Source organism: Arachis stenosperma, chromosome 6 (assembly GCF_014773155.1).
Source record: "Arachis stenosperma cultivar V10309 chromosome 6, arast.V10309.gnm1.PFL2, whole genome shotgun sequence".
Taxonomy (NCBI): domain Eukaryota; kingdom Viridiplantae; phylum Streptophyta; class Magnoliopsida; order Fabales; family Fabaceae; genus Arachis; species Arachis stenosperma.
This window is the reverse complement of record NC_080382.1, coordinates 142780344-142805632: the sequence shown is the minus strand read 5'-3', so window position 1 is coordinate 142805632 and position 25289 is coordinate 142780344. Positions and strand designations below refer to the sequence as shown.

General features: G+C 32.8%; 2 protein-coding genes across 3 annotated transcripts; both read right to left on the bottom strand.

The window, feature by feature from the left end:
* Positions 1 to 11206: 11206 nt before the first annotated feature.
* On the bottom strand, positions 11207 to 16721 carry LOC130935550 (endo-1,4-beta-xylanase 1-like). 2 transcript variants are annotated; one of them, XM_057865341.1, is made up of 8 exons: positions 16441 to 16721; positions 16115 to 16322; positions 14943 to 15310; positions 14705 to 14861; positions 14202 to 14554; positions 13699 to 13876; positions 13083 to 13619; positions 11207 to 12519 (listed from the first exon to the last, which is right to left on the bottom strand). In XM_057865341.1, exons 2-8 carry the CDS (start codon positions 16208 to 16210, stop codon positions 11404 to 11406), a joined length of 2805 nt encoding a protein of 934 aa, XP_057721324.1. In that variant the 5' UTR covers positions 16211 to 16322; positions 16441 to 16721; the 3' UTR covers positions 11207 to 11403. The 2 variants fall into 2 exon arrangements, with proteins under 2 accessions (XP_057721324.1, XP_057721325.1); XM_057865342.1 differs by having other exon boundaries at positions 16115 to 16231.
* Positions 16722 to 18159: 1438 nt separating this feature from the next.
* On the bottom strand, positions 18160 to 22763 carry LOC130935966 (RNA pseudouridine synthase 3, mitochondrial). The gene is made up of 10 exons (XM_057865911.1): positions 22578 to 22763; positions 21934 to 22280; positions 21105 to 21176; positions 20792 to 20950; positions 20621 to 20668; positions 20455 to 20535; positions 19795 to 19911; positions 19549 to 19650; positions 19267 to 19425; positions 18160 to 19009 (listed from the first exon to the last, which is right to left on the bottom strand). The coding sequence occupies exons 2-10, from the start codon at positions 22267 to 22269 to the stop codon at positions 18635 to 18637; spliced, it is 1449 nt and encodes a 482-aa protein (XP_057721894.1). The 5' UTR covers positions 22270 to 22280; positions 22578 to 22763; the 3' UTR covers positions 18160 to 18634.
* Between the last annotated feature and the right edge of the window lie 2526 nt (positions 22764 to 25289).

Sequence of the window (25289 nt, the reverse complement as noted above, 5' to 3'; positions counted from 1 at the left end):
AGCTTAACCACATTGTTGATGAATATATCTGCCACTGATTTGCTACTGAAATCATGTTTTAGAGGAAGAAAATGAGCGTATTTGGTTAGTCTATCAACAACCATCATAATTACTGAATTCCCTGCTGCCAGTGGTAATGCAGTGATAAAATCCATTGCAATATCCTCCCAAACCTGTGAGGGAACTGGCAATGGTTTGAGTAACCCCGCCGGGGCCTTGGTGTCCACCTTAGCTTCCTGACAAACACAACAGTTTAGAACATAACGCCTAATGTCTCGCTGCATGTTGGGCCAGTAGTAGATTGCACAAATTCGCTCCACGGTCTTTGCTATGCCAGCATGACCTCCAATAACACTATCATGGTACTCATGCAAAATTTTAGGTATCAAAGAGCTAGTTGTAGGTATCACCAATCTGTTCCTCCACAAAAGAAGGTCATTATGGACTGAGTAATTTAAATCTCCCAAAGTGTGATTACTACACTTTTCTATCAGTACTTGAAGATCAGGATTTTGAGCTAAATCCTCTTTCAACTGCCTCAGCCAATCAGCTTGTGGTGCAGACCAAGCCCTAAGGAAACTCCTCGAAAGGGCATCTGCAGCCACATTCTCAGCACCAGATTTGTAGTGAATCTCGAAGTCATATCCCAATAGCTTGTGCATCCATTTGTGTTGTTCTGGAGTGTGTAGGTCCTGCTCAAGCAGTGCCTTAAGGCTTTGATGATCTGTACGCAATACAAATTTCTTTCCTAGTAAATAATGTCGAAATTTTGCCAACGCTTCAGTGATAGCATAAAATTCCCGAACATAAGCTGATTGTTTCTGCAGAGTTGGGGGAAGCTTCTTGGAAAAGAATGCTATTGGATGTTTTTGTTGCAATAGAACTGCACCTATTCCCAAACCCGAAGCATTAGTTTCAACCTCAAATGGTAAATCAAAATTGGGCAATTGCAGCACCGGTTTTGAGCATATAGCCTTTTGAAGTTGAGTGAAAGCCTTAGAAGCTTCTGTACTCCATACAAAAGCATCCTTCTTTAGCAGATCTGTTAAAGGAGAAGCCAAGGAAGCGTAGCCTTTAATGAATCTTCTGTAGTATCCGGTAAGGCCAAGGAACCCTCTAAGCTGTTTAACATTGGTGGGCTGTGGCCAATCCATAATAGCCTGCACTTTAGCCATTTCCATATGTACTCCACCTCCCCTTATCGTATGTCCCAAGTAATCCACTTCGGATGAACCAAAAATACACTTGGATAGTTTGGCAAAGAGAGACTCCTGTTGCAACAGCTTTAAGACCACTTCCAAGTGCTCAAGATGCTTAGTAAATCCATCACTATAGATTAGTATATCATCAAAGAAGACAAGCACGAATTTTCGAAGGTAAGGCTTAAACACCTCGTTCATTAAGCTCTGAAATGTAGCAGGAGCATTGGTGAGGCCGAATGGCATAACCAACCATTCATATAATCCTTGATGAGTCCGAAAAGCAGTCTTGAATCTGTCATCCGGGTTGACTAGTATTTGGTGATAGCCCGAACGCAAATCCAATTTGGAAAAGATATTAGCCCCAAATAATTCATCTAAGAGTTCATCGACAGTAGGAATTGGAAATCCATCCTTTACAGTGATGGCATTTAAAGCTCTATAGTCTGTGCAAAATCTCCACGTGCCATCCTTTTTTTTAACCAAGAGAATTGGTGAAGAGAACGGACTCTTACTAGGCTGTATTATACCCTCCTGTAGCATCTCATTCACCATTGATTCTATCTGGGACTTCAAATGATGAGGGTAACGGTAAGGGCGAGCCTTCACTGGTTCAACACCCTTAATTAAAGGAATTGCATGATCTTGTGACCTCTGAGGGGGTAAACCCGAAGGCACATTGAATACACCCGCATATTGCTGAAGCAATTTGCCCAAAGCTGGGTTAAGTGAATCGGGTAATTGCAATAGTGGAGTTGCAGGCGCCGTCAAATGTTGGACCTCCAAGGTAAACATCTCAGCTAGTGCATCAGTAGAGAGCATTCATCTAATATGATGGAACTGAGCCTGTGACGAAGGAGCTGTTTTGTACCCTTGAATTGTGATAAATTTTCCATCATGCATAAACCTCAAAAAGGAAGAATCATAGTCAGCAATGTGAGCTTTAAGAGATTCTAGCCAATTGGATCCAATGACCAACTCACCCCCTGCAACATGAAGAACAAAGACCTCAGGGATGCTGATAGTATTGCCCGATATAGTGATGTCCAAACTGGGAATCACGCCTTCCACTGACAGAATTTGAAAATTACCAACCATGACCTTAATACCAGGAGCAGGTTCAATTGGTAAGTTCAGAAACTTGGCAATACGGGGTTGGATAAAGCAATCCGAGCTCCCCCCATCCAATAACGTGTGCACCTCATGTCCATTAATAACAGCAGTGAATCTGATCATAGCAGGTCCCCTAGTGCCATGCATGGCATTGTAAGAGAGATGATGGGCAGCAACCTCCTGTTCTAGAGCCTCCAAAGTAAGATCAACATTAGTGTCATCTGTATTTTCAGGGTCAGCATCAATAGAATCATCCAATTCAAGGTGAAGTTGTAGGTATTGTTTATTGGCGCAATGATGAGTAGCTGAAAATTTCTCATCACACCAATAACACAAACCCTTATCCCTCTTGTTCTGTATCTCAGCAGGGGAAAGCCTCCGAACCGAGTTCTTCGATGGAGGTAAAGCTGAGCCAGGCGCAGGAGTAGGAAGAAGAGGTGGAAGAGGACTCTTCGGTAGATTGCGATTCTGCTGGGAACCCGAGTAAGAAGGATTCACCGAGCGAGGTTGGGACGTAGTATAGGTGGTTCTTGGAATCGAAGCAAACTTCTCCTCCTGCATTCTAGCCAAAGTCAAGGCGCGCATCAACGAAGGAGGGCATTGAGCCTTCACCTCTCTGCGAATATCAGCGCGTAACCCACCAATAAAACAATCCTTCAAAGCCTCAGGAGGTTCAATATGAGATCGATTAGCCAAGGCAACAAAAGCAGCGTAATATTCACCTACAGTACCTTGTTGCTGCAATTTAAAAAGGAGTTCTCTAGGCGATTCGAAAAGAGAAGGGCCAAACTCCAATTCGATTGCTCTTTTTAACTGTGTCCAAGAACGAAACTGGGCCGATCGTTGAGACATTTGAAACCACGGAATCGTAGGCCCGACCATGTGGATTGCAGCGATCCTAATTTGTTCATCGTCTGGCACTTTGAAAAACTCAAAGTATTGATCCATGGAGAATATCCACCCCAGAGCATCTGAGCCATCAAACTTGGGCAAATCAAACTTCACTCTGCTATGCTGAGCCAATCGATTCCCATTATCCACTCCCTGACTAGAGTTCGAACCATGGGAGAAACCCCTCGATGGAGAGCGAGATCAAGATTGTTCCTGCATGATTTGCGTCAACGAGGATTGAATGGCGTCAAACTTCAAGCTCGTAGCCTCTGTGGCTCTCGCGCGTTCAGCACGAGTCTCATCGGAAACCTCCTCGATGCGCTGACCCAAGCTTTTCAGCTCCGCCTCCAAAGTTTTGAGCCTCGTGTTTTCTGCCATGGCACGATGAAAGCACCAAATGATAGAGTGATAGATGCTCTAAACAAAAAACAGGAAAATGGTATGTATATTGAATAGAGTAATTACGCCAGAAGTACAAGTTTAGAGTTCAAAAATAACTAAGAACAATCAGAAAGAAATCAAGCTCATCAGTGATTGAGCTCTAAGAACAGAAATAAGATAGAGTTCTTCAGTGTAACAGTAACTATGTCACAATTGAAGAAAATAGAAGAATCAGAATTCGCCGAATCAGATTGCAGCAGTAGGGAGAATCCATAACCTGAGATATGGAAGTGGGAATCAGCACAGGGAAGGGAAGATAACAGAATAGGAAAATAGAAGGAAAAATTCTATGTAGCAGCTGAATGAGTGTGACCAAAGAAAGAGGGTTGAGAGAGAAGAAAGAAGAAAATACCACAATACGCCTAGTGCTTGAAATCCCTCAACAGCCTGCTATTTGACCTCTTTCTCACGCTTCTTCTGAGGCCTTGAATTTGAGGATCTGCTGCCATCTATCCCGAGTTAGTTGCAACCTCTTTTGCTGACGTTGCAAACCTCTCACTTCCTTCCTTGCATTTAGCTATACTCGTATCAGATAGGCATGTTTTTAGAATTATATTATTTATTTTTTTAAAAAATAAAAAAAATAAAAAAGGTTAATATTTTTATGTATTATATATAATATTTTAAATAAATTATATTTTTAAAATATTTTGATGAATAATAATTTTATATAATAATATTTTTAACAAAATTAGTTAATTAATAAAATTTGAATATAATAATCTAATTATTTGTCAAGTAATATAAAATAAAATTTTAATTATTTTATATTTTTATATTACAGTTTAAAATTTTATTTTAATATAATTTTTCAATATTATAAAAATTTCTTACCTAATAAATAATCTTATTGAATAAAGAATACTCATATTTTTGTATTTATATATTTTATATTTAATTATTTAAAAATAAAAGATTCTATTATCATTTAAAGTATTGTGTATTAAAGTATTGTCATTTAAGATATTTATTTATGTATTAGGATATTCTGTATTTATTAGAGTCCATAAATGCTCTTCTCTCATATTAGCCTTTGATTTTCATCTAATCAAATCTAATGGTCTATATAAATGTGGCCTATCCAATAAGCACATAATGGTTGTGCTCGTTTTAGACATACCCATATATATATATATATATATATATATATATATATATATATATATATATATATATATATATATATATATATATATATATTAATTTCACATTTCAGATCTTTTTAACATTCTTTTCGATTGATTGATGTTTCCTCAATTAATTATATGTCATCATAACTAATAATTCTTGTATAGTATTTCTAAATTTTAATGTTGCAAACTTTTTATTAGATTACATTTATTTATATCTTATGTTGATTGTTCTTATGCACTTATATTATATTTTTGTAAAATATCTTTTAAATAAAGAAACTAAATCAAATACTAAAAAAACTAAACGTAACACTTATTCTAAAGCATATAACCTTCTCTTATTCTACACTATATATACCCATGATACTATAATAGTTGTTCAATACATTCTTATTATTTGCTTTACATATTTTATTCTACATAATTTTCTTACTTGAATATTAAATATTATTCATCATGTCTGATCAAGTGGAGAAATACGAATGTGATCAATGTGATAAAAAGTTTTCTACCTCAAAAAAGTTACGCAGTCATAAGAGCAAGTTTCATAATCCAATTATTTACAATCCAAGTCACTGCAATATATGTGGTACATACTTCAAAATTCCATCATTGCTACAAGTTCACATGAAGGAAGAACATGGCTACTATACGTTTTTGTAATCGATAATATATAAGTCCATGAATTATATTAGAATTTAAGATGAGAGTTAATATTTATGTTATTTTATTTATTAGGAGTTTTTGTTAAGTATTTAATTTGAGAATTTTCTCTTATAATTAGGATTTTAACTTAGTTTATTCGGGTCCTTATATAAATATATGAGTCTTTTTTATTTGTTATGTTTGCACAATTATATTTAATTAATAAAAGAAATATTTATAGAGTTTAATTTTTTATTTTTAGAAGTTTTTTATTTCTTGTTGGTATATAGTTAATATGAATTTTACTATTAATATCTTTGATTTTTTAAGTGGGATTTATTTTTAAGGTTTTGCCTTTTTCTTAGAATCAGATAAGTTTATATGTATGAATAATAATTTCATTTGATTTAAAAGTAATTTTAGAAATTTAATACTAAAATATCCATGACTTGAAAGTAGAAATTTTGAAAATCAAAACAACTATCATAATATCAGAACCATGAAGAACTGATCTTATTTTATTTTTCCAGAAAACATACATAATATTAATATCATTACATCACACAACAAGGCTATGTATAAAGACAACAATATTTGTTTAACAAACCATATGAATGAATGACATAGAATTCAAGATCATAGATTATAGTTAATTGAATAATGCGTGCAGAATGGTTATAACTTAGAAGTCTATCAATACGTGTATATTCACTCACTCATTTTGTTCTTTTTCTTCTTTAATTTTGTTGATTGTATTATAGAATTAATATTTTTAGTCAAATATAAACAATAATACTTTCTATGTTTAACTTTACAATCAAAGATGAGCTTAATTAATTTTATATGTATTTTAACCGTAACAAAATTAACATTTAATTGTCATTCTTCCTAAAAAGAAAGTTATTGACAGCATATTATTATCAATAATATTATTTGTAAATACTGAAAAAAGAATCGAAATTAATAAATATGTAATTGGAACGAATTCAATTGAATTTGTCAGACTTATCCAATGGCTCGACTCTCTTAAGTTTACCTCAAGTTACTATTTATTGAGTTTTTTGTGGTAAATTATTTTTCATTTTCGGTTAGTTTATTGTTAAACTAATACTACTAGGTTAGAACTTACCCATGGGCTACTAATTCTTTCATTATATATAATAATAATAATAATAAAATAAGTATCGATTTAAATCTCGTTTTATATGCAGCAATTTATTGGTTAACAACAGATCCTTAAATAAAATTTAAATACGCGTCAAATTAGTTCTTAATTTATCAAATTAGAAAATACTATAGACAACTAAAAAAAAACAAAAATAATAGTATAATTTTTTTCAGTTTTAGACTAAATCCTAAACCTTTACGAAAAGAACATAACCCTAGAAAAAATGATTCGTCAAATATAAAAGTGCAAAATGTAAACAAACAAATAACAGAATATTATTTATAAAAACTGAAAATATATTTAATTTTATTCTCAAATTCTGATAGAGATATTATCTTTGTTAAAGAAATACAATCTATATTCCAAAATATATATACGAATCAAATTTTATCCTAAAATAAATATAATCAAGTTCAATTTTCTTTAAAGATACTCTTTGATATGCGTTCCAAATAAAGAAATATATTATTATATCTTAGATATGAAAAATTTCTTACTTTTATATGATTTTTCCTTTTTATTAATTGTTTGCTTTGCAAGCATTCAACATATAGTTGTTCTAATCTATTTGGTAATTTAACATTCCAATCTTTTTAACATTCATTTTGATTGCTATTGTTTGTTTTCCCTCAATCATCAATCAAATATCATCATACCTAATAATTCTTACTTTATATTTCTAAGTTTTAATATTACAAAATTTTCACTAGATATATTTATTTATGTCTTACTTACGTATGTATATTATATTTTTGTAGAATATATTTTAAAATGAGGAAACTGAATCGAATCCTAAAAAACTAAGTATAATACTTGTTTTAAAATGTACAAAATTTTTTTACTCTCCACTATATATACCTACTGTACCATAATAATTCAATACATTCTTATTATTTACTTCACAATTTTATTCTACTTTTCTTTTTTGAATATTGAATATTATTCATCATGGCTGATGAAGAGAAGAAATACAAGTGTGATCAATGTGATAGAAATTTTTCTACTCCAAAAAGTTTGCGGAGCCATAAGAGCACATCTCACAATCCAGTTATTTATAATCCAAGTCACTGTTATATATGTGGCAAATACTTCGACATTCCATCATTATTACAAGTTCATATGAATGAAGAACATGGTATTTTCTATATACTTTTGTGATCGATGAAGTCTTTGAAATATACATATAAGTCTATAAGTTATGTTAGAGTTTAGGACAAGAGTTAATATTTATAATATTTTATTTATTACTTTGTTATGAATTTTCTTTTACAATATAGTTTAAAAATTATTATCTCATTAATTAGGGTTTTAGGATTTTAGGTTATTTTATATGAATTCTTATTATTTACGGATGTATTTTTTTTATTTGTTAAACTTGCAAGATTATATTTGATCAATAAAAATAAAATTTGAGTTTCAGTTTTAGTCAATATAAATTTTTACTTGTAATGTCTTTGAATTTTTTAAGTGGAATTTTATTTTTTATGGTTTTGCCTTTTTTTTAGAATTATATAGTATATTGTATCATTTTTTTTAGCCTTGGGTAGTATATTGTATCTTATTTGCCTTTATTCAAGTTTTGCCTTTTTGGGACAAATGCCTCTATTCAAGTTTAATGGTAACCTAACCCTACTTCATACAAGTTTGGTCTTATCCATGGCCCATTAATTCTGAAAGAATTTCTTTAGTTAATTAAAAAAAAAAGAACTTGACCAAAAATAATTAAACCAAAAATGTTCTCTGACCAAAACAAAAACCGAAAAAATCTCGATTAAGATCTTGGCTGATTGTAGTGGGGTTTTCCGTTGATTTTGCTTCTTGTTAGGCCTTAGGGCCTCTTCAGTACAAAAAAGAAACGAAAAAAAAATTCCCCAAAGAAGTGAACAAACAAAGTGTGACAAATCACAGAATCCTAACCAACTTGAGTTAATTGAGTAGTTAGCTCACTCATCCACTTAAATAAATATTATAGATTTGAATTCTGTCTGTCGGGATGGAGGAATTTGCATATTGAAAAGCTAATAGCATTCGATTTCATTATACAAGTAAAATCGATTCACCAACAATAAGGACAATTTGCATATTAAAGAGCTAATAGCTTATGATTTCAGTATATAAGTAAAATGTTTAATTACTTTGTTGGTTTCTATAGTTTTGCAATATTTTTAATTAGGTCCCTATACTTTTTTTTCCTTTTAATTGGATTCCTGCACTAATTTTTTTCAATTAGGTCCCTCTTAACAGTAATTGACTTAATTTTATAGGGATCTAACTAAAAAAAATTAGTGCATGGATCTAAATAAAAAGAAAAAAAAGTGTAGAGATCCAATTAAAAAAATTAGTGCAAGAACTCAATTAAAAGACAAAAAAATACATAGACCTAATTAAAAATTTTACGAAATTATAGAAATTAACAAAGTAATTAAACCTGAGTAAAATAATTGATCTACCAACGATCAAGAAAAAAAGCGTTACGATCTTGTCAAATGTAAGATAAGACCACATTAAACCTATTTAAAATTTTTAGAATAAAAATAAAATGCTTGAAACATTAAAAACCAAAATAAAATTTTACCTAAACATTAAGAAACAAAATAATTCTTTAACCTTTATTTCTTCTACAACTACTACCTTATAATAATCATTCAACAAACAAAGTAAAGTCAAACAATAGTGTTTTTTATATGTATGATACTTGATACAATGAGGATAGTTTATATTAATGGAATGAAAACTATATTAACTAGCAACCAAAAATAATTTTGTTATTAACTAAATATTTAGAAAATGAAAAAAGATTTAGCGGTGAGAGATTTAAATTGTCTAAAGTAAGTAGATTTAAATTTTATTGTTGTAGGCATATCAAAAGCGATGTAATCTATTGGATCATTCGATAAAATTCACTAAATATGAAAATTATTTATCTGATTAATAATATATTTTTAGCATTGTTCTTGGTCCCATATATTTTGCTAATGCGGAATCCAATCAAACTGAATATTCCATTGTCGAAGAAAGACTCCTAAATTTTAAATATAATATCAAGATTTTCACAAATAACATCATTTGTTCTGAATTTTAAAATTACTCTTTGGAAACATTACAAGTTAAACTAACGACAAGGGACAAAAAATAAAAAAATAGAATATTTAAAAAAAAGAGACTAAAATATTCCTAAAAGATATGAAAAGAAAATTCTTCCAAAAATATATGCAGACTTAAATAAATTAAAATTGGCATATATTTATTATTAATAAGGACTAAAAACATATTTAAATTTTTCTTTCCTGCTGCGAGATATATTATCCTTATAAAAGAACGTACATTCCAAATATATTCAAAGTAATTTTTATACTAAAATACATATTTATGTTTAAATTTATTTAAATATACGCTTTGATATACGTTCTAAAAACATAACATATATTACTTTATCTTAGATATGAAAACTTTCTTGTTTTCCTATAATCTTTCCCTTTTTAAATTATTTGCTTGTCATAAAATTCTTTGCATTCTTAATTTATATATATATATATATATATATATATATATATATTTACTAATTTCACATTTCAGATCTTTTTAACATTGTTTCGATTCAATCAATCAATTATATGTCATCATAACTAATAATTCTTGTGTAGTATTTCTAAATTTTAATATTGCAAACTTTTTTATTAGATTACATTTATTTATATCTTATGTTGATTGTTCTTATACACTTATATTATATTTTTGCAAAATATCTTATAAATAAAGAAACTAAATCAAATACTAAAAAAACTAAACATAACACTTATTCTAAAGCATATAACCTTCTCTTATTCTACACTATATATATCTATGATACTATAATAGTTGTCCAATACATTCTTATTATTTGCTTTACATATTTTATTCTACATAATTTTCTTACTTGAATATTGAATATTATTCATCATGTCTGATCAAGTGGAGAAATACGAGTGTGACCAATGTGATAAAAAATTTTCTACCTCAAAAAAGTTACGCAATCATAAGAGCAAGTTTCATAATCCAGTTATTTACAATCCAAGTCACTGCAATATATGTGGTACATACTTCGAAATTCCATCATTGTTACAAGTTCATATGAAGGAAGAACATGGCTACTATACGTTTTTGTAATCGATAATGTATAAGTCCATGAATTATATTAGAGTTTAAGATGAGAGTTAATATTTATGTTATTTTATTTATTAGGAGTTTTTGTTAAGTATTTAATTTGAGAATTTTCTCTTATAATTAGGATTTTAACTTAGTTTGTTCGGATCCTTATATAAATATATGAGTCTTTTTTATTTGTTATGTTTGCACAATTATATTTGATTAATAAAAGAAATATTTATAGAGTTTAATTTTTTATCTTTAGAAGTTTCTTATTTCTTGTTTATATATGGTTAATATGAATTTTACTATTAATATTTAATATATTTGATTTTTTAAGTGGGATTTATTTTTAAGGTTTTGCCTTTTTCTTAGAATCAGATAACTTTATATGTATGAATAATATTTTCGTTTGATTTAAAAGTAATTTTAGAAATTTAATACTAAAATATCCATGACTTGAAAGTATAAATTTTGAAATTCAAAACAACTATCATAATATCAGAACCATGAAGAACTGATCTTATTTTATTTTTCCAGAAAACATACATAATATTAATATCATTACATCACACAACAAGGCTATGTATAAAGACAACAATATTTGTTTAACAAACCATATGAATGAATGACATAGAATTCAAGATCATAGATTATAGTTAATTGAATAATGCAGAATGGTTATAACTTAGAAGTCTATGGAAACCACCATTGGAAAGTCACCCTTGTCAAGGACAAAGGTCTTGGAAACTTTCTTTGTATCAATGACAATATCAACCTTGTAAGTTCCATGAAAGCCTCTAAAATTGTATTGACCTTGCTGATCAACAATTCCATGGCTATGAGAAAGCCATTCTTGCTTAAGAGCAAGGAACCTTTTTCCAGCTTCATTGATTTCACCTTCTGCATTAACCAAGTGAGAGTTGTCACGGCTCATGAACAACTCCCAAAATCCCCACAGCATTAGGCCTTCGACGGCCGGGTGAGCCATGGCTTCCCTCAACATAACTTCCAAATCGTCTGCTCTAACATATTCGTTAGTCGACGACACATCTAGCTCGGTGAACCATATAGGTAAGCCAAGAATTCCCAGTTTATCAAGGGATGAACAAACGATAGGCCCAACCGGACTATCTATATGGCCTTGAATTCCAATTCCACCAACAGGGGACCCCTGTTCTTGCAAATCAAGAATATGTTCAATGTATTTTTCTGGACATGATCTGGTGTCACATCCATCTTCCACGTGATAATCATTCACGAAAAGGGTAGCGGCCGGATCAAGTTGATTCGCAGTCTTAAACATGTTGGCCCTTATGTCCTTACCTAACCTGTCCTGGTAAAATGAACCATGCAGCATTTCATTGTTAACATCATAGTGATTGAACTTGCCTTTATACCGAGTCAGCAGGCCGTTTAATCTGTTCTGGACGGCCGCCATGAGGTCAGTTTTGTTCAGCGCTTTAATCCATTGCTGGACGGTTCCATCCACTTCCCAGAAGATACAATGGCCGCGAGTTTCTATCTTGTTCTTCTGACACAAGTTTAAGAGATCATCTGCATCCTTGTAGTTGAAATTCCCCTGTTGCGGCTCGGTCCAGTACCATTTCAACTCATTACCAAACACAGCCCAGTTAAAATGCTTCACAAAGAAGTCTACAAAATCCTCATTGTCAATGTTCATTCTGCTGATGCATGTTCCCACTGGAAAATCATTCTGAATTTGTCTGACTTGCACTGAGGTTTTTGAGTAGTTGCTTGCGTCCAGTCCAGAGAATTTCAGGGTAACATCACGCTTTCGGATCTGTAATGCAGCAAGAGGATACAAAGCAAAAACTTTGAATTACATGTCTTCTCAATAAAAGAATGGATATGATTAAAATCTATATATATATATGAAGCATTCAATTTTGATCTTTGTTTGTTCATAATAGTTGTAGAATTTAGAAATCTGATGCAGATTCTAAAACCTGAAGTAATGGTGCTATATGAAACAAATCACTTGGAAAATCACAAAGGAAACAGAATAGGATAAGACATGGTATTAGAGCTTCTATGACAGAGAAGTCTAGAGTTCAATCCTTGTTATCTCCCAAAAAAGAAAAAAATAGCATAAGACAAATAAAAAGGGAAAAAGAAGGCCTATTCAAAAATTCGAGCAAACCCAAAAAAAAAAAACTCTTGCTTGAGGATATGTGTTTATAACCGTTCATGTGTCTCATCCTATCAGCTTAAGCTTTTGGAAGAAGTGGTTTCATGACATGTTTATTTCTACGTTCACTTTTTTCTTCACAAAATTTTGAAACAGAAAACATTATAAAAGAAAACAATAATGAAAATAGAAATCAAACAGGTCCTAGATCTTACCTTGTCTGTTTGAGACTTTAGATATTTAAACCTTTCATGTCTATCAACAGGAAAAATTTGAAGTCCAGCAACCATTAAGTCAACACCTGAAGCAGGACCTTGGACATAAACCATAACCTTTGATGGCTGCTTTTCGATTCTAAACGACCCACCGATTTCATGCCATCTTTGATCGGAAACCTCAGTTTGTCCTCCATTGACCCACTGGTTGTCAACACCAAGGGCAACATTCACATTCTGTGGCCCGGATGATCCCGAACCAAGCCGAACCCAAGCTGATATTTGATAAGTCACAAAGAGTTTCAATTTATCAGTGATAGTCTGAGCAGGACCCATCCATGTTTGTGTGCGGTTTGTTACAAGTATGTAGCGTCCACTTAGAAGCTCATGTGGTCCTAGAGAGTCTCTTGCCATCGGCGGCATTATATGTGGCGAGCCGGTTCTAACACTCAATGTGCAGTTACCAAGGGGATACCATCCATTAGTGCCATCAGCCAGATTGCTGTTCTCAATTACATTAACCCCAAAAGCAACACCCTGCAAAAAAAAAGATGCAATTAAGTTCTTAAAATATTAGTGTGTATCATTCGTGAAAGAACCATCTAGAAAGTTCAACCTTTATGTCCGGTGGTGTTGATGGAGGTGTCTTAGGCGCACGCTTTACAACCAAACTATTAACAAGAATGTCAGTACCCGGGAGAGGACCCTCTAAATAAATTACCACTTTTGATGGGGATCCATTTAGAAGGAACTTTCCCTGCATATCAATCCAATCTTTGTCTGTTGCCTGCACACTTTAGAACATACTATCTTGGTTCAGCACTCGAAAAGAAAGTAAGCGAGCCTCAAATCTCATTGTTGCGCAATATCTTTTATTGAATCATACTATAACAAATTCTGTTCTGTTCTTGTCATCAAGAATCAAGAATAATAACTAGGAAAATGTATAGTAATAGAAAAGGATACTTAATTCTAAATTTTGATTCATGAATTTCACAAAACTTTTAATTTCGATACTTTAACTATTTGTGACTGGTTTTAAACTTTCGCACTGTTTTGGTAACTTGTTATTCAAGCTACCAAACTATGCGTGTATAGAAAAATTAGATAGAGACTAACTTGGCAATTCCGATGTACTGGTCTCGAAGATCTGATGTTTGGACATACAAAGTAGCGCGAACATCAGCAGTAGTGACATTGTTTCCAAATATTCGAACTGAAGTAGTGACCTCGTAGGCGAGCTTGCGCTGCACTCTTCCGGTGATATCCTGCTGAATTCCATTCCAGCTTTGCGTACGTTCAGTCGCTGATGCAAAGAACTTGCCAGACTTAGGTAGAATTTTCCCATTTCCCATGGAATCATGCAATGCAATCTTACAGCCTCTTCCGGACCAATTGTTCAAGCCATCATCAAATTGCGGGTTTATTATGATGTTATCTTCTCCAGTAGAAACACATCCAGTTCTTGCAATCTTTTGAAAGAAGACAAAAACAAATCACAAATTCACAAGTTAGTAACAATTACAAAGATAAAGAATGAAAAGCAGATACCGCAATTTCATGTTAGCCATTGAAACAAAAACCATGCTCATGTATCACTTAAGTTCCAATATACAACATACATTGTTGTTCGGATTTGAACAGCCGATCTCTATGGAGCGAATAAGTATATCAACTCCAGGAGCAGGTCCTTCCAAATAAAATACAACTCGTTTTGGCATAGTTGACAATGAAAATGTCCCTTCCAGCTTTTTCCAGTTTCCCCTTGTAACAGAAGTTCTGTGGAAAAAATGGTAAACAAAGAGAGCATTTGACTCTGAAACTCTTGAACAAGGAAGGTGAAACTATAAAATTATGTACCTTCCAATGAACAAGTAACTAGTAGCCGAATCGTGATATTCAAGTTTCAGAGTAGCTTGGACATCATTAGATCCCTGAAACAGGCCGGATATTCCAACAAGAGCTGAAACAATGTAAGTGGAGCCAATGGAAATTCTGCTTGTGATGTCTTGCTCGAGACCTTGCCAGCATTCTTTTCGGCTGGTGATAACAGCACAATTACCATCTGTCTCCATTGATATTCCTAATTGGGAAACTTCTTCAGCCGAAACTACATAGCCGTCGCAGCAATTGACATGCCAAGAATCCAACCCTCCGGAGAAGTCATGATTCAGTAAAATGTTAGCAGCATTGCCCCCACTCGGACCAGAGATGCTTCCCGCCATGATCTGTCACATAAAGCAATATATCAGGAGACAGCTGGAGCTATATACCAAGAAGAAACTCGCTGCTCGGTCGACCCAAACGCAATGATTTCACATGCATATTTAAAAAATTTGAAGGAAGGAACTTCCCCCATTTCTGATCTTCCATAAACAGCAATCCTAAACTAAAGTGGCATTTACTTATTAATGCTACTTCTACAATCTTAATTGCAGCAATTTATTCGTGATAGCTTTCAAGTATCTAAACAGTTGTACATAACAATTTATACATATCATCAAATGTAACAAAAGAAACTCAACAAAACAAAGTAGCAGTAACCTAAAATCTACTTCAGTGAGGGAAAATACAATGAGCTAAAATCTGCAATGAAGCTTGAAAATTTAACCACTATAAGGCAACAAAATTGTGCACTCTTCACTACCAAGAAAACAGCAACGGAGCACAATTCATTGAGATCAATGCAAAAGGACCCTTTTTATTAACAAAAGTAAAAAGCTTATTAAGGGGAAATGAATCTTTGATCAATTTCAACACTATAAGACACAACACTCATTAGGCTCTTTTTTCTTTTTCTGAATTATCACAATATCCCAGTTGGATGGGGCGAAGACTAATTTGTCAAGCTCCATTTAAGGTTTACTGTTGGCCAATCTGCATATACTGGACAGAATTCGAATTCCTGCCACTTGCTTAAGCAGACGAGTGAACTAACTAATCGACTAATCCAAGTTCTGTAAACTAGTAGGCTAAGGGAGAAGTGAAAACTATGAAATGACATTAGTACCCCCAAATGCAGCCAAAGTTACCTGAGATTGAGAATGAGAATGGTTATGGTTCCAGTGAGAGTGGGAGTGAGAGTTGAAGACACTGCTTGTGAAGAAGCAAGCACACAAACTCTTCATTTATATGTTGCCACTGAGCCACTGTGCCACCAAATTTGAGAGTGAAGACTACGGAAAATTGGGGCCAACCAAACAAATTTTCTTCCCCAATTACCACTATCCAAAGTCCAAACTTTAGGATCAAAGAAATTCATAACAAATTTTCATCAACGACCCATCATTAAAAAAATCCCTAACACAGTAAAAATAAATCAATCAAATAGAATAAAGGGTATTATGGATTATCTTACTTTTTTGCTTTGGCTTGCAGATTAGTAATGCTTGAATTGGAATGGAAGGCTAAGTAAGGATCTTGGGTTAAGGAAGCATAATGGTTTGGTTCCTTAATTTTGCACAAAAATGTATGATCCATTTGAGAGAGACTTTGATTGAAAGGATGTTGTAGTGTTAGGTGGAGATGGCTTTTCTGTCTGTACGTATATGACATAGTTTGTTCCAATTTTCTACGTACAGAAACATTGCAAACTGGAACTGAAGAGTGAAGATAACAATTCCAGCACACAAAATCCAAAGAGTAAAACTCCTTTTGATGTGTTTGGTTTCTGACTTTTATCTTATAATAAGATAATAATTAAAATAATGGGATTAACTATTTTGATTATTATTGAAAATATTCAAAATACATATTTAATTCTAATTGGAGCTGATAAAAAATATCAAAGTCTAAAATAGAAAACCAAAAGGATCACATAAAATTAAAAAAGAATTGAAAAAAATACTTCACCTTTTCAAAAAAAAATGTATGTATAAATTGGAGGTAGATAATAGATACCATAACAACAAAACCCGTAGAGGAGGGAGGAGTTGACATTGAGAATTTATGGTAGAAAATGGAGGAAAAGAACTAGCGCGAAAGTACGCTGGTGAATGTGAGTGAAAAAAAAGACAAAATAAACAATGCTAATTGTGAACAATAGAAAAAAAAAGGATAAAATAAAAATTAAATTATTAATTAATTATTTAATTTTAAATTTTAAAATTTTAAAAAATTAGAATTAACATTTAAATTAATTTATTACGGTTATTCTTAATCTCACTATAAACTCTGATACACGTCTAAAACTCGCCGTCATTTTTTTCAATCCTCACCTCGCGTGGCTGCAACCTCTCGCTGACACATCCTCCACCTCCGCCGAAAGTAGGAGAAGCTTAACGTTTATCCCAAAACTAAAAATTCCATGTCTTTGGTTGAAAACGCTTTCAAGAGTTAAAATAAAAAATACTAAATATGAAAATAACGTTTTTAATTTGTTATGTTTTTTGAAAATGCTTTCGTTTGAAAATATTTAATGAAAACGTTCAAACCAATCAACCACTTAAATTTTTTTTAATAAAAAATTTTTAATTTGTAAATTTAACATGTGCCTATAGATAATCCCATCAAAATAATAGGATTAACTATTTTTATTATTATTAAAAATATTTAAAATATTATCAATTTATCATTGATAGGCTAAATGTTTCTATCAGTTTGATAATAAAACATTAAAATAATTTGAATTAATTGAATAGTTAACTCACTCATGTGTTTAAACAAGTGTTTTGAGAATTCAAATGGCATCTTATGTGAGCAATAACTAATTGCCAAAAAAATACGATGGTTCAAAATTTTATATCGTGTTATTAAATAAAATAAAATAAAAATCAATTTGACTATTTCTTAAGAAACATTTTAAAATGTTTAAATTTTTAACGATAGAACTAAGCCACACCGTAAGTTGTGAAGACCCTTTCCACTATAAACCCAAAAGATTTTACATGTAAATATAATTCTAGTAAATTGATTATAGTGATCTTTATCTTGATCCCATGAAAACAAATCATAAGTATGAACTCTTAAGAATACAATAGCATTGTTAAAAACTCTTACAGTCGTACTCCTGCTATGAAACTTACATTAAATAAAATCAAATAAGTTAAATTTCAGTTATTACATTCAAATACAGTTAGTTATATAAATATAAAAGAAAAAAAGTATCTGACAAACACATTACCATTAAATTTTATAAGATATAACACTAACACGATATATCAAATCCAATATTACCAATCAAAAGTAGTGGATAGCAATAAAAGGACAATTACTATGCCGAAATGCGATATTACTTTGGGTCCAATAAAGATGGTTAAGTTCTTTTTTTCAGCCTAAAGGTGGTTTTGGTCACAGTGATGCTCCAGACCAAAAATGATAGTTAACTTCTCACTTGATAATTTAAGAATAGTGATATTATTTGAGCATTGAAAAAGGATATGATAGTAGATATCTAGGCCAATCAGCCTGAGATTCGAACCATAACCATCGTAAGTTTCTGAACAATACTCGTGCGAATGCATTGTAGCCACAAAGTGAAGAACAAGCCTTTCTCTTTCTGTGGATGTTCAAATAACATCACACGAGTTAATCAATTCCATCTTGCACTCTTATCAGACTAAATATGATGACATAAGATTCCAACTAATTTTCATATGCGACGGCATCGTTGCCACAAAGCGAAGAACATCGGGTTCTGCGCTAAGTGAACGGGGCAGTTCTCCTGAACTCTTATTGAAAACATGAAGAAACTTAGCAATGTTGGGAAGTACAAGTTCTCTGCAGTGAAGATGCAATAGGGGGACCTTGGATAATACACTTCCCTTCTGAACATCTAGGCCTTCTGGTCTCCTCATCTTGTATGGTTTTCCAGTCGTTGGCTCGACATCAACTCGGGGCATTTGTTTCCAACGACTGTGTACAAACCAACCATACTTGTAATCGCCCACTATCGGAGTGCCAAGTGCTTCAGCACAATGGACACGCAACTGCACAATTGGGAGAAGAAATAACATGAAGCAAAAAATACGTTGCTTAACTCAGCAAGATTATAGATTCACCATAAATTAAGGAGTCTGAATAATAAAGATTGCAAATTCATTTTTGACAATGTAAAGAATTCAACATACAGTTAACATCTGAGAATTCTACAAGTAACAAAAAAAATCCGATTGTACATTAATAAGGATCATGCAATTATCAGTAGCTTGTAATAATTGAAATTCCATATAAGCATCCAATATACCTGATGCTTCCGGTACGTAAGTGGTCGCAGCTCAACCCAGGAGCATCCATTTATCTTTGGACCAAGGACTCGATATTCAGTTACAGCCTCTTGGCGAGGTTCCATACTTGAATGGTGAGCTAATACGACCCTCTCTGTCTTCCCATCATCCAAGAGCACCTGAAACAAGAAGACAATGGAATAAAATCAATTTCAAAGTTGGAAGATAGCACTGACATAAAACATGACATTGTCAGATTAACACACATATAAAGAAGAAACTAAGAAAGAAAGGACATGAACCTTTCTAAGGGGAGCACAAATTACACCTTCCTTCTCCTTGGGAGTCCCTATGACTAGTGCCCAATACCTCTGATATGTAGATTCACATGCATCATTCCAAACCTATTTCAATTTTCAAATGAATCATAAATTAAATGTATATGATAGGAGGTTGTTGATGGTGGGTATAAAAAGACAATATCTACATTCGCTAATAGAACATGAGGATTGAAAACAGCAGTTCATCACTTCATGTAAATAAGGCACCTTACTAGAAGATTTTGCATTGTTTATGTTACTGAACAGCCACTGCAGGTGAGACACACTTTCTTCTTTTCTGCCAAATAAAATGATGCCACTGGTCTCCCTGTCAAGACGGTGGACCTGAATTTCAACCAACAAAACTATTATGTTGAACAATACTTTCAATAACTATCAATAATTTCTAAATTAGGATAGAGCAGAGATGAACAATACTCAAGAATACCATTTGTATTTTGTCATATTATCGAGAGAAAAATTTCAGGTGATGAAAGAAACCCTTAGCAGGGCAAGCTTCAAATTTGAAAAGCCTTGCATTAGTGCAAATGTCAAAGTAGTGATCCTTAAATTTGAACGACAACCAGGTATTTTCAGTAACATGCTAAAGGCAAAAACATACGGGGACAACCTAAAATCCTATAAAAGAGAGATAAAGGTCTTCCCTTTAAAGGGAGACCAGGGGAAGGAACCAAGAAATTGGCTTAACCTTTAGAGTGACTATCTATTCCTTTTTTTCTTTTTTTTCTTTTTTTTGAGATTTTCTAAAATGGGAGGTGCTAGCATCTATGTACAAACAGAAATTTGCTTATTACATGATGATTCATTTTACTTTCTAGTACAAACCAATTTTTTCCAGTGTAATGATGCATGGAAAGAGTATTTTACCAGTTTAGGACCTTCATCATAATCATAGGATAGTGCTGCAGCTGCTAATGCATCCATGCTGTTATGAACCGGCAGATTCCCCTAAGAAGGTCATCAGCAAGAAATGAAAATCCCACTAAACTCATACTCAATGAATTTCTGTATATCTGAAAAATGGTTTACAGACCTTAACCGGCAATTTTGGGGGTTTATTTAGTACCATGATAGCCGAGTCCTTCAAATAATACATTGAACATAATATGCAATCAATAAAATATATTGCCATGCATTTGAAGAATGAGAATAGTAACAAGAAATTGTAAAATAAAATAAGTTTGACATTGGATGCAAGACATGCCTTATAAATGACAAGCCTTTGCAAATACTTAATTTCATCAGCATTGGGATATAGTGTTCCACTTGGTATAGCATCATATCTTTTGGAAATCCTAGCCTCGGCAATTGAAACAGGGATATGAATTCTTGCCCCTTGCTTCATTACTTCATTAGGTCTAATCTGTAGTGAAGCTGTATTGTTGTAGTATTATTAAACCCAAAAGCAAATCATATTATCATAAGCAATTGACAGAGGAAAAAAACATACATATATGAAACTATCAAAAGCAAAGTTTGTCATACAAAATGGAAAAGTACACAGTAAAAATTAATACCTTTCGCAAGGGTCTCCTTGGCTCTTCATTCTGAGATAAATTATTGTCAGAAATTGGGTCCTCCATTTGGACCTAGTATAGGAGAAGTACAAATAAAGCCTGTGAGCACACCTTTTAATTTCCATATCTATTTCCAACCATTAAAAGAATTAAGAACAAAAACAAATTGGAGTTAACTACTTAGATTAAACAACACTATTGTGCTTCACCATAAAACATATCAAGAGATAAGTCACTTCAAATTAAATTTAAGCTTTCCTAAAAGTTTCTTCCACAGTTTTTATTAAAGATTATATAAATGTTAATCATCACAGAAAGCATAGATCCAACTACCTTGTTACAACTTGTAAGTAAATAGAAGAACTTTGTAAGCATTTATTCACATTCTTGTAGCACAGCATGCCAACAAAATATTTATAAAAGTGAACAAATCAATAATCTTTTTGGGGTTAAAAGATATTCAAAAGCATCATATAACTATCCACCATTCAAATATAAATGAGAGTAGTTTTTCATATTTAGAATAAAAGAAGAATATTACTAAGACAAAGGCAAGAATAAACAAGAAGATAGAAAAATTAAACAAAAATTAAAAAAAAAAAGTTATCAGTGAAGCATAGCTTTTCAATTTCTCACCATGTCTAACAGGGAAAATCCAATAAAAAGATGATAAGCATTACACCAAATCGATGTTTAAAGACAAGTAAATTAAATCTAGGGAAAATTCCAGAAATTCATTGTCCACAATAAAATAGACAGTATTGCATAAAAAACAAAATGGAACAACAAGGAATGCAAATGAAAGTGTAACAGAGCAACGAATTCTTACAAGACCCTCCCTGAAATGAGACTCAATGACAGAACCCAATATGCCTTTGAAGTAATACTTGATCCAATTAACAGCAGTGACATAACCATCATGTTGCTGCCCATCTTGAAAACTTTCATTTGAGTTCCTTCCGGGCAAAGGGTGACCAGGAAAAGGTGGCAAAGACAGTAGTTGCCTCGGCTTCGGGCCTTCTTTCCGAGAACCCAAACGAGCAACGTTGTTGGACACCCTGATCACTGATTCAACAGGGACAGGCTTTGGAGGACGAATCCTAGAGTAGTGCCTCGCCACAAACCACAGCCATGAATGGCTACTGTTATTTATGTTGTTCAACATGATTGAAACATCTGAAAAGGAGAAAAACACGAGGTTTAAGTGACAGGAAATGGGGATTTGTAGTATTTTGTCATTGAGACTTTTTATCAAACACGTTGCATGCAACACATAGCAATGAGATAAGTATCAGATGATTGATGTGATTTTTCATCAAACAGATTGCATACAAAAACATTACCAACTATAATGAAAAAAATCGTTGAGGCATTTCAGCAAACATGTTACATGCAGTCAGCAAACAAAATTAAAAAAAACTCGTTAAAATAATGAAATTGTGAGAGGATAGTAAGGGAAAGAGAAACAGTTACAATGGGATGATTAAAGAGAAGATTTAGATGAAGATGAAGATGAAGTTGAAGGAGAAGCATGAACTCTTCAAAATGCCGCGACCCGCGAATGTAACTTGGAAGAACTTGGATTATTATATTTGGTACTGTTAATTGGCATTCCCCTCTTAATTGTTATTTTCAATTTTAATTATTACTTTTACACGTAGATGAAAACGTGATTCTACCTTATATTTTTTATAATTAACTACAAATTTAAAAAGAAAAAAGTCCCCGCTTATTATTCACTCCTACTATGAATAATTGTTAATAAATAAAATAAGTATAAAAAATTAATTTTTAATAGTTAATATTAAATATTTTGTTATAAAAAAATTATTTTTGGATAATTTAGTTTTTAAAATTTGGAGGAGAAGGTTTGAGATATAGATTTAAGATAAAAATAAGAGAAAAGGATAAATCTGTCGATGACGTCAGCTTGCGGGTTGTGAAATTAGAAAAATGTATTACAAAAAGTAGGAGTAGAACTTAACTCTCTTAAAATGAAGACCAAATTAACAACCACTGCACTAATCCATTTCTTTAGCATTTTAAATGCTTTTTAAAATATATATATCAATTCTTTCTAACTAAAATATATATATAAACATGGAAATACTTAACTCATATTTTAATTGAAGTACAAATTAATTAATTTTAAAATAAAAAATGATAATGAATAAAAAAATAAAATAAAAATTACTTATTCTGAAAAAAAAGTATATAATTATTTAATTATATAAAAATATTTAGACCTTGAAATTATTTTTTAGATATAATTCGTAAATTGTTATTCTTATTGTATCTAATTAAGATACTATATAATAGTATGAACTAATTATATGTCTTTGTATTAGTTATTTATAAAATTTGACTTAACTGTTCTTAAAATGTTAGTAAAAATATGTATTTCAAATTTTAATTTTAAGTTTTTTATTATTTTATATTTTTTATTTATATGAGAGAAATTTTATTGATTGAACCAGTAATTTATCGATTAAACCAATAAACTAGTAATCTAATAACCTAATTGGTTCGATTATCAGTTCGGTTTTAATAACTATGGTTAAAAGAGAAAATATACATTAAAAATAATAGAATTAATATTGGACTAGCACAATTAGAAAATTATACTATAAATAAGAGTATGATATAATAATATAGGGATATATATGATGTAATAGAAATTTTACTTTATCTCTTTGACCCTAATACTAAAAATTTCGCTTATATTTTCTCTTATTTATTCTTAATACAAATTCGTATGAAATGATGTTTTCATTGATCACTTTACCAAATTTCTATGGTGATTCACCAGACTCAATTTGGGATCAGATTCAAACTAATTTACAACGCTTTAATTCAAATTATCAAAACCAGACACAGTTACTTGAAGATATTAAAGTAACTTGCGCCAGAATTGTGCAACCTTGAACACTAATCAACATCTCCAACAGCATCTAATTGTCCAGATTCAAGCCAACTCAGCAGTAGATTTTCAACCAATCAACAATACTTTAACAAATCCAGAAACAACAACTTCAGCACTTCCAGTTCTGCAATTCCAAAATTCAGATTCGATTTATGAGAATGCATGATTAGAGAATGCGGCGACAAGAATTCCAGAATCAGCAATGCATCCAAAACACAGACGAAAAATCAACAGAGCAACAAATGGCAGCAACATCAGCGAAATTTCAAGAAAAACAAGAGGCAGGAGTCTATGCAAATTCAGATTCAACTAGCAATTCAGCGACATATAACAACTATAGAGCACAAATTCAATTTCACAGGCTCAGTTCCCAATTCAACAAGTCCAGCTTGTGCAATTTCTGAAGAACATGTAAGAACTCCTCATAATTCCAGAAAAATTGCTAAGCTCTCAAATAGATCAGCAACTTACCAGAAGTTGCATATGCAAAACTCGGAAAACACCTGGATCTACAATTGGCGCATTTGGAGGAAACGGCTCTGGCCGAGGAGGAAGTTGCCGTCCGGGACGGCGGAGCAGCAGCGGCGGGGTTGAATCGCCCACCGCCAAAGCCACCTTACTCGTTTATAAAGTCGGCGGTTGGCCTGGCGACAGAGAGCGGCGCTGGCGCGGCTTCAGTCCTGCACAGCGGCAGTGGCGCCCTCACGAGGGGAGAGCGGACACTCGCGAAGGCCTTGGTTGGTGGAGCAGGGACGGGGAAAGGCTGATATCTTCACTCCCGTGGGTTCAGTCGCGGACTTCCGATGGCAGCTAAGCCACCACCGCTCATGGCGGCATCGTTTCCCTGGGATCGTGCTGCAGCGGCGACAAGCCTCGAGTTCTCCAGCGGTGGCGATATTGATGGCGGCACACGCGGTTGTTGGCTCGTTTCGCAGTGGGTGGCGCGCGAGGAAGGAGCAAGGAAGAAGCGCGAGGTGGTGACAGAAGGAGAAGAAGTCCTGGTGGCGCCGGTAACCACAACCCCTGCTCCATTGGCGGCGTGTTTGGGCGGCGAAAGAGTGGCTCACAGTGTTGGAGGAAGGTTCTGGAAGGAGGTTAACGGTGAAGCCTTGTGCTTTAGAATTCTGGGCTTAACTATATTTGATTTGGGCCCAAAGTCTAATGGTCATGTTTTACAAAAATTGGGTATAAAACTTATTCTAAGTGGGCTCATGTAATTTTTTTAAAACAATGGGATTTTGGTGGTAAAATTTTTTTTCAGC